The following is a 13,330-nucleotide window of genomic DNA, read 5'->3' on the forward strand; positions in this document are numbered from 1 at the left end:
TCCCCAAACTAAAGAACAGGGCTGGGAGAACCTAATGATGCAAACATTCCTGCAGCTTGTTCTGGAGCCACTTTACTTTTGAAAGCAAAATTCTAACTCTTTTCTGGAGGCAGTGGGTAACAGGTCCCTTAGGGAACCAACTCATCTCAGGCTGGCTATGTGGGGAGAGGATTTTATTTATGCATCCGTCAAGAATGGGCTTGTGGTAACTTGGCAGACGTGCCAGAAGATGCCCACCACTAGATGCATTCAACAACAGGAACCAAGTCAGCTTGGGCCAGGCATCACCACACCGATTCCAACAAAACGCTCCCAGGCCCACAGCAGGACAAGAAGCCCTGGGAAGGCACTTACCGCTCACTGGAGGCTTGTAGTCGGATCCCAGGTCTGGCAGCCGGCTTCCTTTTCCCGCAGACCCTGAGGCTGAAGGAGAGGGTGACAGGTCAGCAGTGCCCCCGCCCCAGAGAGCACGTGCAGTCCCCCGTGTCCGTGAGAAATGAAGCAGCACACAAGCCACGGGGAAGTGCGGGCTCCGTGCGCCCAGCAGAGAGGGGCGTGGCTGCTGTGCCACGCGGCATCTGAAAGTCGGACCCCTGGCGCCGTGGCTCTGACCGCACCGTCGCTCTGCTGCCCAGAGGTGGGAGCGTGGCTGTTTCCCTCGCCTAAGGAGCCATGCCTGGAGGTCCACTTGGAGGACTGAAGGCAGAGGTCGCCTCTCTGGGGAGAGGAACCAAGGGCACCAGCCGGGGCACTCTCCTCCCATCCTACCAGGGACTGGCCACGCTGCTCTGGCCTGCAGGCGCCCCTCAAATCCTGCAGGAACCTGCTCTAAGAAGGAGCAAGAACGCAAATGGAGGCTCCACCGGCCTCTCAGTTCCTGCCCTGTCCGCAGACAGCCCCGGGTGGACAAGGCCTCCCCCCAGCAGCTCCCAAAGGACCCTGTCCTAACCCGCTCTCGGCGAGGCTGCCAATCTCGGCTGTGGGGGTCGCCCGCAATACGTGCAAGCACTTGTTTAAGAAGTTCGTATTTTTGGTCTTTTTTGTTTAAACTCGAGAGTGAGGGCATGCGTGCCTGAGTACTCACTCCTCTGCTGTTAACTCCCCAAATGCCTGCAGTGGCTGAGGCTGGGCTGGGCCCAAAGCCAAGAACTCAACAGTCCAGGTCTCACATGCGGGTGGTGGGAACGCAAGCCCTTGGGCATTGCCACTGCCTCCCAGGGTCTGCACGGGCAGGAAGGGGGGTCAGGAGTGGAGCCGGGTACGGAGTCCAGCACTCAGATGTGGGACGTGGGCAGCTTGATGTTTCCTCATCCTGGTCTCCCACTTTTCCACATCTACCAAAGAGCTGCTTGGGTAAAGCAAATACAAGGAACTCTTCCCCAACACAGCTAACGTATCCCTCAATCCACGATCTGAGCCCAGAGCCCAGTGCACTCGTCCTGAAAAGAGGTCTGCAAGAATCGCAGTGTAAAAGCTGCCCTTCGTGACTGACTCGGCAGCTTAGCCGACTGTCTGCACCTGGGCACTGGCTCCACCAGCCATGACCGCCTGTCCTAGGGCAAGTGACTTCGCTACTCTTTTGGGCCTTGGTTTCCCCAGGAAAACAGGGCTAACCACAGCATCTACCTCATGGAGCTGTCGGGCTTACATGGAAACCATACCATAATCCTGAATACCCCTGTAGGTGTAGGAAGTGCCCAGTGCACACGACCCACGGTCACCGCAGAGCAGTCTCCAGGAACGGACGCTTCCCCCGCTTCACACAGGCAGAGAGCACGGTGCTCCAGGACACACCGATCCAACAGGGCTCACTGGAAGCTACCTCGCAGGGCCCGCCCTGCCCACTGCCCACACCCTCCCGGGACTCCTCTCACAACTAGTTCTCAGCTGTCCTTGGCCGGCATTTCGCCGTGATGAGGTCTAGGGGCCACATGGCTGAGCACCTGTGAGGTTCTTGGTATTGAAGGGTGTGGAGCTACCAGGACAGCTACACTTGAGCCAATCTGCCCACAAGGCTGCACAGGGTGAACAAGTCCCAAAGGCAGCACACCGTCCTCACACTGGCTGGTTTGTGTTTCCGTGCTGTAAACCAGGACAAGAAACTCCAAGGATGGGCCTCACACCAACAATACCAAGCAGTCCTGTGGTTCACCAAGAATGACACTCTGGCTAGAGAGGGACAGGGAGCGTGCCCAGGTTCCGTGCACACGTGCTAGGATTCCTTCTACATTCTCACGCTGCGCACACGCATGTCTGCAGGTTCTCCAGTTACAACACAGATTCACTGAACGCTAACGCAGTTCCACAGCCCTGAAACTCGGCAGCTCAGGTCCGGCTCCTCTCTGTCAGCCGAGGTCCAAAGACCTTGCATTTCTGGTCCCTTCTCTTCCACCACGACAGCACGTGTTAGACTGACTCGCGGTGCTCCGTCTCAGCGAACACCAGCTTCAGCTGGCTTCCCAGAGCTGACCATCACCAAGGACAGCTGTCCGTGGCTTCTCCAGTGAAAAGCTCGCAGCTTCAAGAGTGGTGACACCGGGTCCAGGCTGCCCAGGTCTCCATTCCAGTAGTCCCCGTCCTCTGCCCTCTTTGAAAATAACCGCATGTATGAGTGTTCAAGGGAAGAAATGGGAAAGAGCTCCAGATGAAGCTCCTGGCGACATAACAAAGCACTAGTCTGGTCAGAGAGCCACAGGACGTCGCGTGGCGCAGGTTTCTGTAGGGGAGGAAGACGGGGCATTCGCTGAGGGGATTATATGCTGGAGATTTAATGCTTCACTGGGAGACACTGAGAACTCTGGATGCCATGAATAGGAAAATCTATGCGACTGTCCTTGTCCTGACTTGAATGCCCACCTCCGCCACAGGTCACCTGAGCACAGCCCAGCCCTCACCAACGCCACTATCTTATGGGTGCAGGCCCGATTTTTTTCCCTGCCAGGCTATTTAGCTCCTAAATAACCCCCAAGCTTTTCAGATACCCCAAGTGTGCCACAAACATGGACCCAACTCCACTTTGGGTCATTAATTATGTGGTTTTCAACACATGGTACAGATTTTCAGGAAAACAAAAAGAAAAAGGCAGTAATAGGTCACAAAAGAGAGAAAAGGCGAGAGAGGCCATCTACTCATTTACCTTGGTCATTGGGCATTTTATCAGAGGAGTCCGCTAACAGGCCGAGCACAGGGAAGAAAAAACAAGAGCAAGGATCACAAGCAGAATGTTCAAAGGAACAAGTTAACCCCCACACACGTCTGACCGATCCAGGTCGTGCTTTTACGGCTAACAGGAAAGAAATCCACAAAGGTTCCACAGCTCCAGAGACTCGGTTCCCAGCTGAAGGGTACTAGCCCAAGCTCCCCTGGCTGATCCTTTGTCTTCCTCTTCTGATCTGGTGTTACGTATTAGGCCCCTCTCACACCGTCTCTCTACCGAGGCGTACACATCAGCTTTCGGGTCAGGAGCCTGCGCGTGCCGACAGGGAAGCATCCGTCACTGTGGCGTGACCCACACCAGACTGAGCGCTGCACCTCACCTGCCCCGAGCGGCCCACAGCCAAAGCTCACTGGTGCAGCACACAGTCAGGCTGAGACGTGGGGAGCCCCGTGCTCTGGCAGTCAGTAGGTGGGGACAAATCCGCGCACTGGGGACCCGCGTGTCACCCATGGCCTGTGCTTGCAGAGGCGACAGGCGTAAGCACAGCCTCACCAGAGACCCCAGAGATCCCCAGCCGGGGCAGTACCTTTAGGGGTCCTGAACTGGACGGCCTCAGACATGGGCCCCATGCCCTTGGAGTTGCGGGCCTGGATCTTGAAGTAGTACGGCGTGTCGAGCGTCAGCTCCTGGATCTGGTGAGTCAGCCTGTTCCCCACGACGGGTTCAATGACCCAGTCGTGGATCTCGGCATTCACGTCCGTGCTGTAATAGATGATGTAACCTGTCCAGAGAAGCCAACGGGAGAGACCTCAGTCCTGCTCTTCGTCTCGTAAGGACTAAGTCTGTGCGTGCCTGTGACGTCATTTACACATTACAGCATGAGGTCTGAGGGTCTACAACTAAATTAGTGGTTTTGAAAGTCAATAATGGCTGCCCTGCTGTGTGAGGGCTCACCAAGCTGAGCTCCTAGGAGAAAAGCAGCAACCTGCCAGGCTCTCACAGACGTGGCGCAGGGGAAGCCATGGGAAGCTGTCGGCTGTACTTCCACCAGGGGGCGCTCCCTTCCCACCGCAGAGGCACGAAGTGCCAATGGCAAGCCCACCTCGTCAACAAGTCATGGCTGTATCCTCACTGGTTCTGAAAGGTCAGATTCTAACCCAGATCAAGCGGGGAGTGATTCTTTCACCAGAGACCAACGTCCACGGGGGCAGTCTTCCTGCAGCTCAGAGCAGGACAGTGCCAGGGGCTCCTTCCCACTTGCTCAGGCCACCTCTCGCACGCAGAGGAACTCCGCACACGTGGAGTGCAGCTGGGCGCCAGGGAAGCGCTGGCAGCGGAACCTCGCCAGGCTCCCTCCGTGCTGAGGCTGAGGCTGAGGAAGGCCAGTGTCCTCCCTGTTGTGGGAGGTCCTCTGAAACCCCAGGAAAAATCCCAGCTCCTTTCGAGGGCCTCGGCCACTGCCAGCCTTCACTTCTGATATGGACACGGGAGCCTGAGGCAGGGGCCAAGGAAGGGCCAACCCAACGCATCGCTAGACTCCGGGAGGAAGAGCGGAATCTGGCTGTCACCTGAAGAACTAGGCAGGGGGTGGCCGACTCCAGAGCCAGTCACTCAGGCAGAGGGGAACGGGTTTCCTAGAGAAAATAAACTTGTGCGCCAGGTCCCAGGAGAGCCAAAGGCTGGTGTCTGGTGCACCCTGCAGTGGTCTGAGTCGGCCCGTTCACGCCCACCGTGGGCCAACAGCACCTCCACTCCAGCCTGACGAGCGTCCCAACTCGCACCACCCACAGGTCGGTGGAGTCGGCCTTGCGCTCCCGCCGCTCCCAGCAGCACCGTGCTCTCCTGAGATGCTCCGGCCAGGCAGGGTCCCGGGGCCCAGAGCGATGCCCGTGCAAAGACCGCTTACCTGTAATTTTGCCGTTGGCTTCCGAAGGAGGCTGCCAGTTCACAATTATGGTTCTGGGTTTGCCCTCCTTACTCACAACGGTCACATCCTTGGGCGGAGAAGTAGGAACTGCAAAATAACAACACGTTCAGGAACTCCTGTCCATCTCAACTCAATTCACCATTTCCTCAACCCTTCCCACCTGAAAGGCACAACAAAGTGTACAAGCAGACAAGAGAAGGCCTGCTTCTGTCTGTTTAAAATCAGATCCAATAAAAAGAAGAAAATATCTAATACTGAGAAAATACACAGAACTGGCAGCTCAGCTGGGAGTCGGGGTGCACGGGCCAGCCAGGCGGGCACTGTGCCAACAGCACCTCACTACACTGAGGGGCAGCCACCACCCGGCTCACAGACCAGGACAACCAACACCAGGTGCTGTTCTCCCTCTGTCGGGAGTATTTTTGTTAGAATACTTTTAAGTGTAAAGCAGTTTTCTCTCTCATTTACAGTTGGCTGTCTCAACCCAATATGACCTTCCTTTTTTTAAAAAAAAAAAAACACATTAATTTTCATCTACCTGAAAGGCAGAGTAACGGGGTAGGGGTAAGACAGACAGGTGTCTCTCACGCCATGGTTGGTTCGCTTCCTAACTGTCTGTAACAGGCAGGGCTGAGCCAGACCAAAGTCAGGGGCTGGAACTCCATTAGGGTCTAGCACAGGAGACCCTTAGAAGCCCTATGTCCTCAAAGAATAAAGGACTCATAAATGAAACCACACTGTCAAATACTGAGGCTGTCACTCTTCAATAAAGCTGTTCATGCAACAGCAAGCCCAGTGAAATGCGAACAGTGGTGTTCTGCTAGCGATTTCACGTGAGGGCTGAGATCTGCTGCTGCAAGAGAAACAGGATCACATATGTCCTTACTTACAAGGATTACATACATCCTTAACTTCACCCTGCTCTGCTCAACACTGGAATGCACACAGGAAGGAAGCCTGGTGAGGTGCAAACATCCTAAGACGCCAATGGGCTGGAACGAGAGCCATCCTTATACCAGCAGAGGAAGCAAACTCGAGGTCCGTTGACCTCCTGTGTCCTCTGAGCTCTCCAAATGCAGCTCTGGTCATGGCTGTCAGTGCACACCTCCACGTGAAAGGCAGACAGCAGGGCCCTTCCAGCTGTGGAGAGCCCGTAATCCCACTTCTTCATTACGCATAAGCAGAAGAGAAGGAAGTGGGAGGCCAGGCTGGACAAAGATCTCCCAGCGACTGCTGTCCATGGGAGGACAGCCCCAGGGGAGGCAGAAGGTCTACAAGTGGGCACAAGGCATCGGCAGCTGCAACCCGGAGGCTGTTCTCCCCTTAACTTCTCTCTCACGTCTGCTCAAACAGAAACCCAAGAGGGAGTTTACAAGTCACTCACTGTTGCTCAAGAAAGCCACCAGGCAGCTCCACCAGCACGGCGCTGACGGCTGCGTGGTCGAGGGCGGTCACGTCTCCCTGTTTCCAGGATTAACGACGACAGCCCCTTACGCATACCTCGGGGTCTGGAACTACCACACGCTTGCCCAGCTCTCCCCATCTTTTGCTGACGGAACTCTACAAAGCAGCAAAGGCAGGGACTGTCCCCCTCCGTCAGAGAGGAAGATTCTGAGCTGGGAGAGTGGACGACCTCGCGACCGCACAGCCAGCAGACGGCTGACCTGGGGCGGCACCCGCGTCTCTTCACTGCTAAAATCGAGTGTGCTTTGCACTGTACACCCCTGCCATCTGCTACTGTCCTTGCACTGTGACGACAAGAATACCAACCGCTGCTCTCACTCTGCCCTGTACGCACGTCCACTCACTCTCGGGTGGCAAAGGCAGGCGAGGAGAGGCCTCGTGACCCCGAACACGCGCAGCACTTGCAGCCCCCGGGGCTCTCCTGTCTTGCGAGGAAGAGGAGTCCTGACAGGTGATACCTACCCAACTCAAAGGTGGTTCCATGGGCTGTCATACTCCACGTGCTTGACCTTCGACCTTTGGTCACCATCACTGAGAATTCGTACAGGGTGTTTGGTTTTAAACCAGTCACCAGGTAACTCAAAGTTGTCGCATTTGCATTCTGGGGAGAAAATGAAATCCAGAGCTTTAAAATGCAGAGAGCAGCAAGGACTAGCTGTCTTCACCCAGAGTGAACGTGTGCGTACCTTGTACTTGGTGTTTGCCGGGATGTTGGTTTTCCACCGCACCGTGTAGTAGCGGGAGTCGGTGATCTTCTGGTGTTTGGGCAGCGAGTTGTCTGCCCACGTGACCCTGACGGTGTCATGACTCAGGATGGAAGCCTGAACTCCCACGGGAGGCATCATGGGGGTGGGATCTGGCACTGGGGTGTATGGAGCATTAACAACAAATAAATCAACCTCAGAAGTGTCTGGGTAGAAAGGAATTTCAACAGGGAAGTGGCATTTTTAACAAAAAACAAAAAGAAAAGGGAAATGCAGGGTGATATAATGGAATGAAAGGTGAGAAATGGAGAAAAAGAAAGAAAATCCAGAGTTAATCGATGCACGTTATTCATTGGAAGGAGTATTTCCACTCGTGTGTTCTTTCAGGGAAAATCTCCAGGAAAATACTGACAGGAGCAGGACGAACCATAGTCTCTACTGCGGCACAGTACGACGTGCTAATCCAGTGATTATACAAGATCATTCACACTTGGACTCTTCTAAAGCCACTTGAAAATTCTACCTCCTGTCCAAAACGGATCAGGAAAAGACAAAAATCGCTTCTAAACCCCGGGTATAATTTCTGAGCAAGCGCCCGGAGCTCCTGGTCTGTCCTGAGACTTCAGTGAATGTGGCTCAAGTTCTGGGACCCTGGTCACCAGGGCCCGTCACTGAAGGCCTGAGTCCCAAGTGTCGGCCAAGGGCAACTCGGCCTGGCCTTGGTACCCGCGGTCAGAGTGGACCCTCTGTGCCCTGGGTCTAAAGTCAACAGGAGGCGGCCCGGCACCAGCCACCCTTGAGAAAAGCATGCTGACTCCCACTGGACTAGGAGGCCCCACCGAGGGTGGGGACGCGGGACGCAGACTCCTGAACTTCACAGTTCTTATCCGCTGCGCTGCACATCCCCAGTCAGCATGTTCGCTGAGCGGCACCGCCCAACAGGGCCGGGATGAGCGCAGGCGCTCCGAGGAGCAGCGGCCCACCTGGGCCTCCCCAGCCCTCAGGCTCCTAAGGCCTTACTTCAAGTCCAGGCCTTCCTCTAACTCAGACCCGGCACGGCACGGGCTTTGTTTACGGATAACTGCCGAGCTAGTGGAACTGTCCCCGTCTGCCCACTCCTCCACGGTGAAGACAAGGACCACCAGAGGAGCGGCGCACACTGGGATCTGGGGCTTGTTCGAAGCCCATCGGGACACACACCAATCAGCTACAGAAAATGACCTGTTGGGGCAGAAATCATCAGAATACTTGGGGAATGTTTCTCTGTATAGACCAACTCTTGGAAAAGCTAAGGGGTCCACGACTTGGGAATGCGTGTTTGTGCACTTCTCACAGCAGGTCACTTCTGAGCTGTGAGAGAGTCACTTCAACCTTTCGCCATCACAGGCTGGTTTAAGCAGGCAGCGGACTACTTATGCTAACTGTTCTCTTTTTGACCTTATTTTTTTGGTTTCCTTTCTGAAACACGAATGCTCTTTCTACACGAGTCCTGAGCACACAGGCCAGAACTGCCAGGCGTGCAGCGGGAGCACGGCCTGAGCAGGGCGTACACAGGCGGGCAGAGGTGACATCTGAGGGCGCTCGGCACGCAAAGCACCCGGGACATGGTGCGGACTCCGATTTCTGGGGCACGGAGGGAAGGAGCGATCTCTGCTGTTAGCATTCTTCACAGGACTTTAACACATTTACTCAACGAGCTTCCCCACCGGGATGCAAATCAGCTGTTTTGTATACCTTTAGGAATGTCACATTATATGTAGGTTAGCTTGAGATAATTCAAAGACTAAACAGTAAGTACCTGGTCTCACAGCAAGTGCACAGGGCCCCTGCCTCCGTATGCTAGCTCCACCAACTGCCCCCACTGCTGCCCCCTGTGGCCTGCGGGAGTCCTCGACACACAGAGGACGCAGCAGCTCTTCACCGACTTGAGTGGCAACTCATGGGCTCACGTGATGGGAAGCCAGTACTGAGTCGCTCAAAAAGTACGCTTTCTAGGTCCTAATGCCCAAACACCCACACATACCGGCACAGAACGGCTTCTGTGACAGGATCCGTGTTTCCAAAAAGCGAATGGAGAACGGACAGATCCTTCCCCGCTGAAGGCCCGCCTCCCCGCTCGCAGCCCGCACCCTCAGCTGCCACAGGCTCCTCCCGCCACTGACGCCTCCAGGCGCCGCGGGCTGCAACTGTACCTGTGTGAGGCCTGGTCACGGCACTCTCGTACAGGGGGATGCCTTCGCCCACGTGGTTGAATGCTTTCAGCGTGATCACATAGTGCGAGCTCGGGTCTGGCAGAAAGACACAAGTCGAGAACACTTTTAGAACCTGCTTCCCACAGAATTCTGATACTCAGGGGTGACTGGGCATAACCTTAACTGCAGGGGAATGCAAAAGAGAATTTCCGATCTGGTGCGCGGCTTTGGCTGGGGGTGTGGGGAGATGTGGAGCAGGGGCTGGCTGTGCCCGGGATCTCTCTGGCCTGGAGATGAGGCTGTGGCAGAAGAGTGAAAGAAACACTGCCCCCGAGATCCAGGGAACCCTGCTGCCCAGACTGAGGGAGCGAGGCGCCCAGGTGAGTGGAAGTGGGTCAGCACACACCTGACCCGGGTGAGGGTGGCAAGGGTACCTGAAGCGCAGCCTCAGAAGAGAAGACCTGGGTCCCAGGAAGGGTTCCTGGGAGAGCAGACCTAAGCCACTGGCACCCGGCAAAGCAGGAAGCCTGGAAAACGGTGTTCCTTCAATGCTTCCAACAGCTGCTTCGCTGGGAGGTCCGCCCGCTCCCCAGGTACTAACGGGCAACACGGGGAGGCACTGGAGCTCCGCGTCAGACAGAACCGAAGACCAGTGGGGTTGGGAGGACCCGCCGCCTGACCGGGAAACACAGGCGGTTGGGGCCGCATGGCAGACGAGAACAGAGGCAGAGCGACGGCGACACACAAGGCTTGAGCCAGCCCCAGCCCCAGCCCCATGCCTTCGACCCCCGAGCAAACACTCCACTGTCTGTGACTCCAGACTTCAACCACTGCTTCGTGCCTACCAGAGAGGATGCGGGAATTCACCTGCCAGCCACCTGGAATTCTTCTAAGGAAAGATGCTTACAAAGCAATGATCAGAAGAAACATCTCGTCAGAGCAGACTTTGAGTTAAAAGAGAAGTCTTTCAGAGAAAGACCTGTGATGATAATCCCAAAGTAATTGTAACTACTCAAACTCATTCCCTATGAAGAAACATAGCTGAAATTCTCTTTTGAAGATCAACTGGGGTGTATTTTCCAAACATAATATGGACCCATTAAAGTATACTGGTAAGTTTTAACAAATATATCCACCTGTAGCATGGCCAGCACAATCAAGATAAAGACCTCTGAAACTCCACGTAGTCCCCTGTGCCCACATAGCCAAATCCCAAGGCCCCTGGCTCCGCACAGCGCTGACCTCGCTTCGCTGCCAGAGGCAGGCCTGCCTGCTTTGTAATTCCATGAGATGTGGTGACACAGCACCTCTCTCCTGACTGCTGCTGCCCAGCACGACTGTGAGACTCCTTTCTGGCCCACGTTTCGACAGCCTGTTCCTTTCAATCGCTGAGCAGTGTTCCATTACGTGCGTCTGCCATTTCTCTACTGATAGCGAGTGGTAGGATTTCTCCTCTGGGGCTACTGTAAATAAAGTCAACACAAACACCCGCGCTGAAGTCCTCACGTGGACGCGTGCTTCGACTTCTCTCGGTTAAACATCTAGGAGCAGGATCGCTGAGGAAACCTCCAAACTGTTTTCCAAACTGGTCACAGCACAGACGTGCTCACACGAATCTGAGGAGTGGAGTTCTGCGTCCTTGCTGGTGCTTGGCGTCGTCAACCCAACTTTAGCAATTACGGCGGAGGATCACGGTATTGCATTATGGTTTTAATCTGTATTTAATTTACGTTAACGGGACTGAGCATCCTCGCATGCGCTTGCTGTCCTACTCACACGTTTAGTACAGTGTACGTACGAATGTTCTGCCTGTGTCTTCCCCCGGGTCATCTTCCAATTCAGTACTAAGAATTTTTATGTATTTTTAGGACTCAAATTCTTTTTTATTTTTTTGACAGGCAGAGTTAGACAGTGAGAGAGAGACAGAGAGGAAGGTCTTCCTTCCCTTGGTTCACCCCCCAAATGGGCCGCCATGGCCAGAGCTGCACCGATCCGAATCCAGGAGCCAGGTGCTTCTCCTGGTCTCCCATGCGGGTGCAGGGCCCAAGCACTTGGGCCATCCTCCACTGCCTTCCCGGGCCACAGCAGAGAGCTGGACTGGAAGAGGAGCAAGCGGGACAGAATCCGGTGCCCCAACTGGGACTAGAACCCGGGGTGCCGGTGCCGCAGACGGAGGATTAGCCTAGTGAGCCGCAGCGCCGGCCGGGACTCAAATTCTTTATTAGGTATTTCAACAGCAGCTCTTTTCTCCAAGTCTGTGGCTTTTCATTTTACTGGTGTCTTCCCAAAAGGAGAAGTTTCAACTTAGATTAAGTCTAGTAAATCAAGTTTTAAATTTTATGGTTTTTTTGTACCCTAAGAGGTCCCTGCCTGCTCCAAGGTCTTCAAGACTCCACCCCCGCCATGCTTCCTTTAACATTATAGTTTTAACTCTATACTCGGGTCTGTTTTTGCACGGTAGAGAGTAAAGGTCAGGGGTGGGTATTGTGGCATGGTGGGTTACGCTGTCACCCTAGATACCCACATCCTGTATCAGAGTGCCTGGACTGAGTCCTGCCTCCACTTTCAAACTAACTTCCTGCTAATGTGCCTGGGAGACAGCAGACAGTGGTGTGAACACTTGGGTTCCTACTCCCCTGTGAGAGACCTGGACAGAATTCCTGGCTCCTGGGTTTGGTCTGGCCCAGTTCCAGCTGTTGCAGGCCTCGGGGAGAGGGAATCAGAGGATGGAAGCTCACTCACTCTCGCTCTCTCGCTCTCTCTCTCTCCCCTTCTTCGTGCCTTCCACCCCTCAGCGTCAGAATCCGGCACCTGGCTGGATTCTGATCCTACCTCCTTCTGAGGTGCACCTGGGGGGCTCCAGCACTCGGGTCCCTGACACCCCCAGAGAAGACTGAGTTTCAGGCTTTTGGCTTTGGCCTGGCTGGCCCCAGCTGTGGAAGGCACGTGGGCAGTGAACCGGTGGGTGGAAGATCTTTCTATCTCCTTGCCTTTCAAATAAAATGAAGTAGAAACTTTAAGACGTCACTTTTCATAAAAGAAACCAACGTTCCTCGGAGAAGTGGCCGATTCTAGGCCTGAGGCTGGGAAAGTATCAGATGGGGCTGGAGCCCCTCACTGCGTCTCACAAGGAGGAACGAGCTGCAGACAGGAGACGTCGAAGGGGCACGAGAGCTCTTACAGAGGACACCACTGCCCTTCCTCCCTGTGAGAGCTCTTCCTCGCTCAAGAAGGCTAACAGATACGGAATGAGGGAAACACCGTAGCAGCAACTGCTACTGTACATGCTAAAACTAGGGCATGAAAGTGTGATGCAAAACAGGAAATTTACAAAGACTCAAGGTATCTCCTCCACAAGCTACCTATGCCAGGAGCCTGGAGCTTCTACCAGGTCTCCCACGCAGGTGTAGGGGCCCAAGGACTTGAGCCCTCTTCTACTGCTTTCCCAGGCCATAGCAGAGAGCTGGATCAGAAGTGGAGCAGCCGGGACATGAACCAGCAACCAAATGAGATGCCGACACTGCAGGCGGCAGTTTTACCCACTGTTTTGATCAACAGATTAGTTAATGTCACTAGGGACAGGCGCTGTGGCATAGTGGGTAAGGCAACTGCCTGTGGCACTGGCATCTCATATGGGCGCTGGTTTGTGTCTCGGCTGCTCCACTTCCAATCCAGCCCCCTGCTAATTTACCCGGGAAAGCAGAGGAAGATGGCCCGAGTGTTGGGCCCCTGCACCCACGTGGGGGACCTGAAGAAGGCTCTAGGCTCCTGGCTTCGGCCTGGCCCAGCCCAGGCTGCTGCCACCATTCTGGGAGTGAACCAGCGGAAGGAAGACCTCTCTCTCTCTCTCTTTCTCTTTCAGTATAACTCTGCCTTTCAAATAAAC

General features: G+C 54.9%; 1 protein-coding gene across 2 annotated transcripts in view; it reads right to left on the bottom strand.

Moving 5' to 3' along the window:
- The window catches only part of NEO1 (neogenin 1), a 222,686-nt gene that overhangs the window by 26,929 nt on the left and 182,427 nt on the right, over nt 1-13,330 (bottom strand). The window contains exons 16-21 of one of the 2 annotated variants that reach the window (XM_070054696.2): nt 9,445-9,540; nt 7,235-7,410; nt 7,011-7,149; nt 5,064-5,171; nt 3,744-3,938; nt 355-423 (exon numbers count right to left, since the gene is read on the bottom strand). In XM_070054696.2, the coding sequence (XP_069910797.2) occupies nt 355-423; nt 3,744-3,938; nt 5,064-5,171; nt 7,011-7,149; nt 7,235-7,410; nt 9,445-9,540 (783 nt within the window). Of the gene's footprint in view, nt 1-354; nt 424-3,743; nt 3,939-5,063; nt 5,172-7,010; nt 7,150-7,234; nt 7,459-9,444; nt 9,541-13,330 lie in introns of both variants that reach the window. The other variant, XM_070054697.2, reaches the window with a different exon arrangement.

Source organism: Oryctolagus cuniculus, chromosome 12 (assembly GCF_051225735.1).
Source record: "Oryctolagus cuniculus isolate XC-2025 breed Fujian yellow rabbit chromosome 12, ASM5122573v1, whole genome shotgun sequence".
Classification (NCBI taxonomy): Eukaryota; Metazoa; Chordata; class Mammalia; order Lagomorpha; family Leporidae; genus Oryctolagus; species Oryctolagus cuniculus.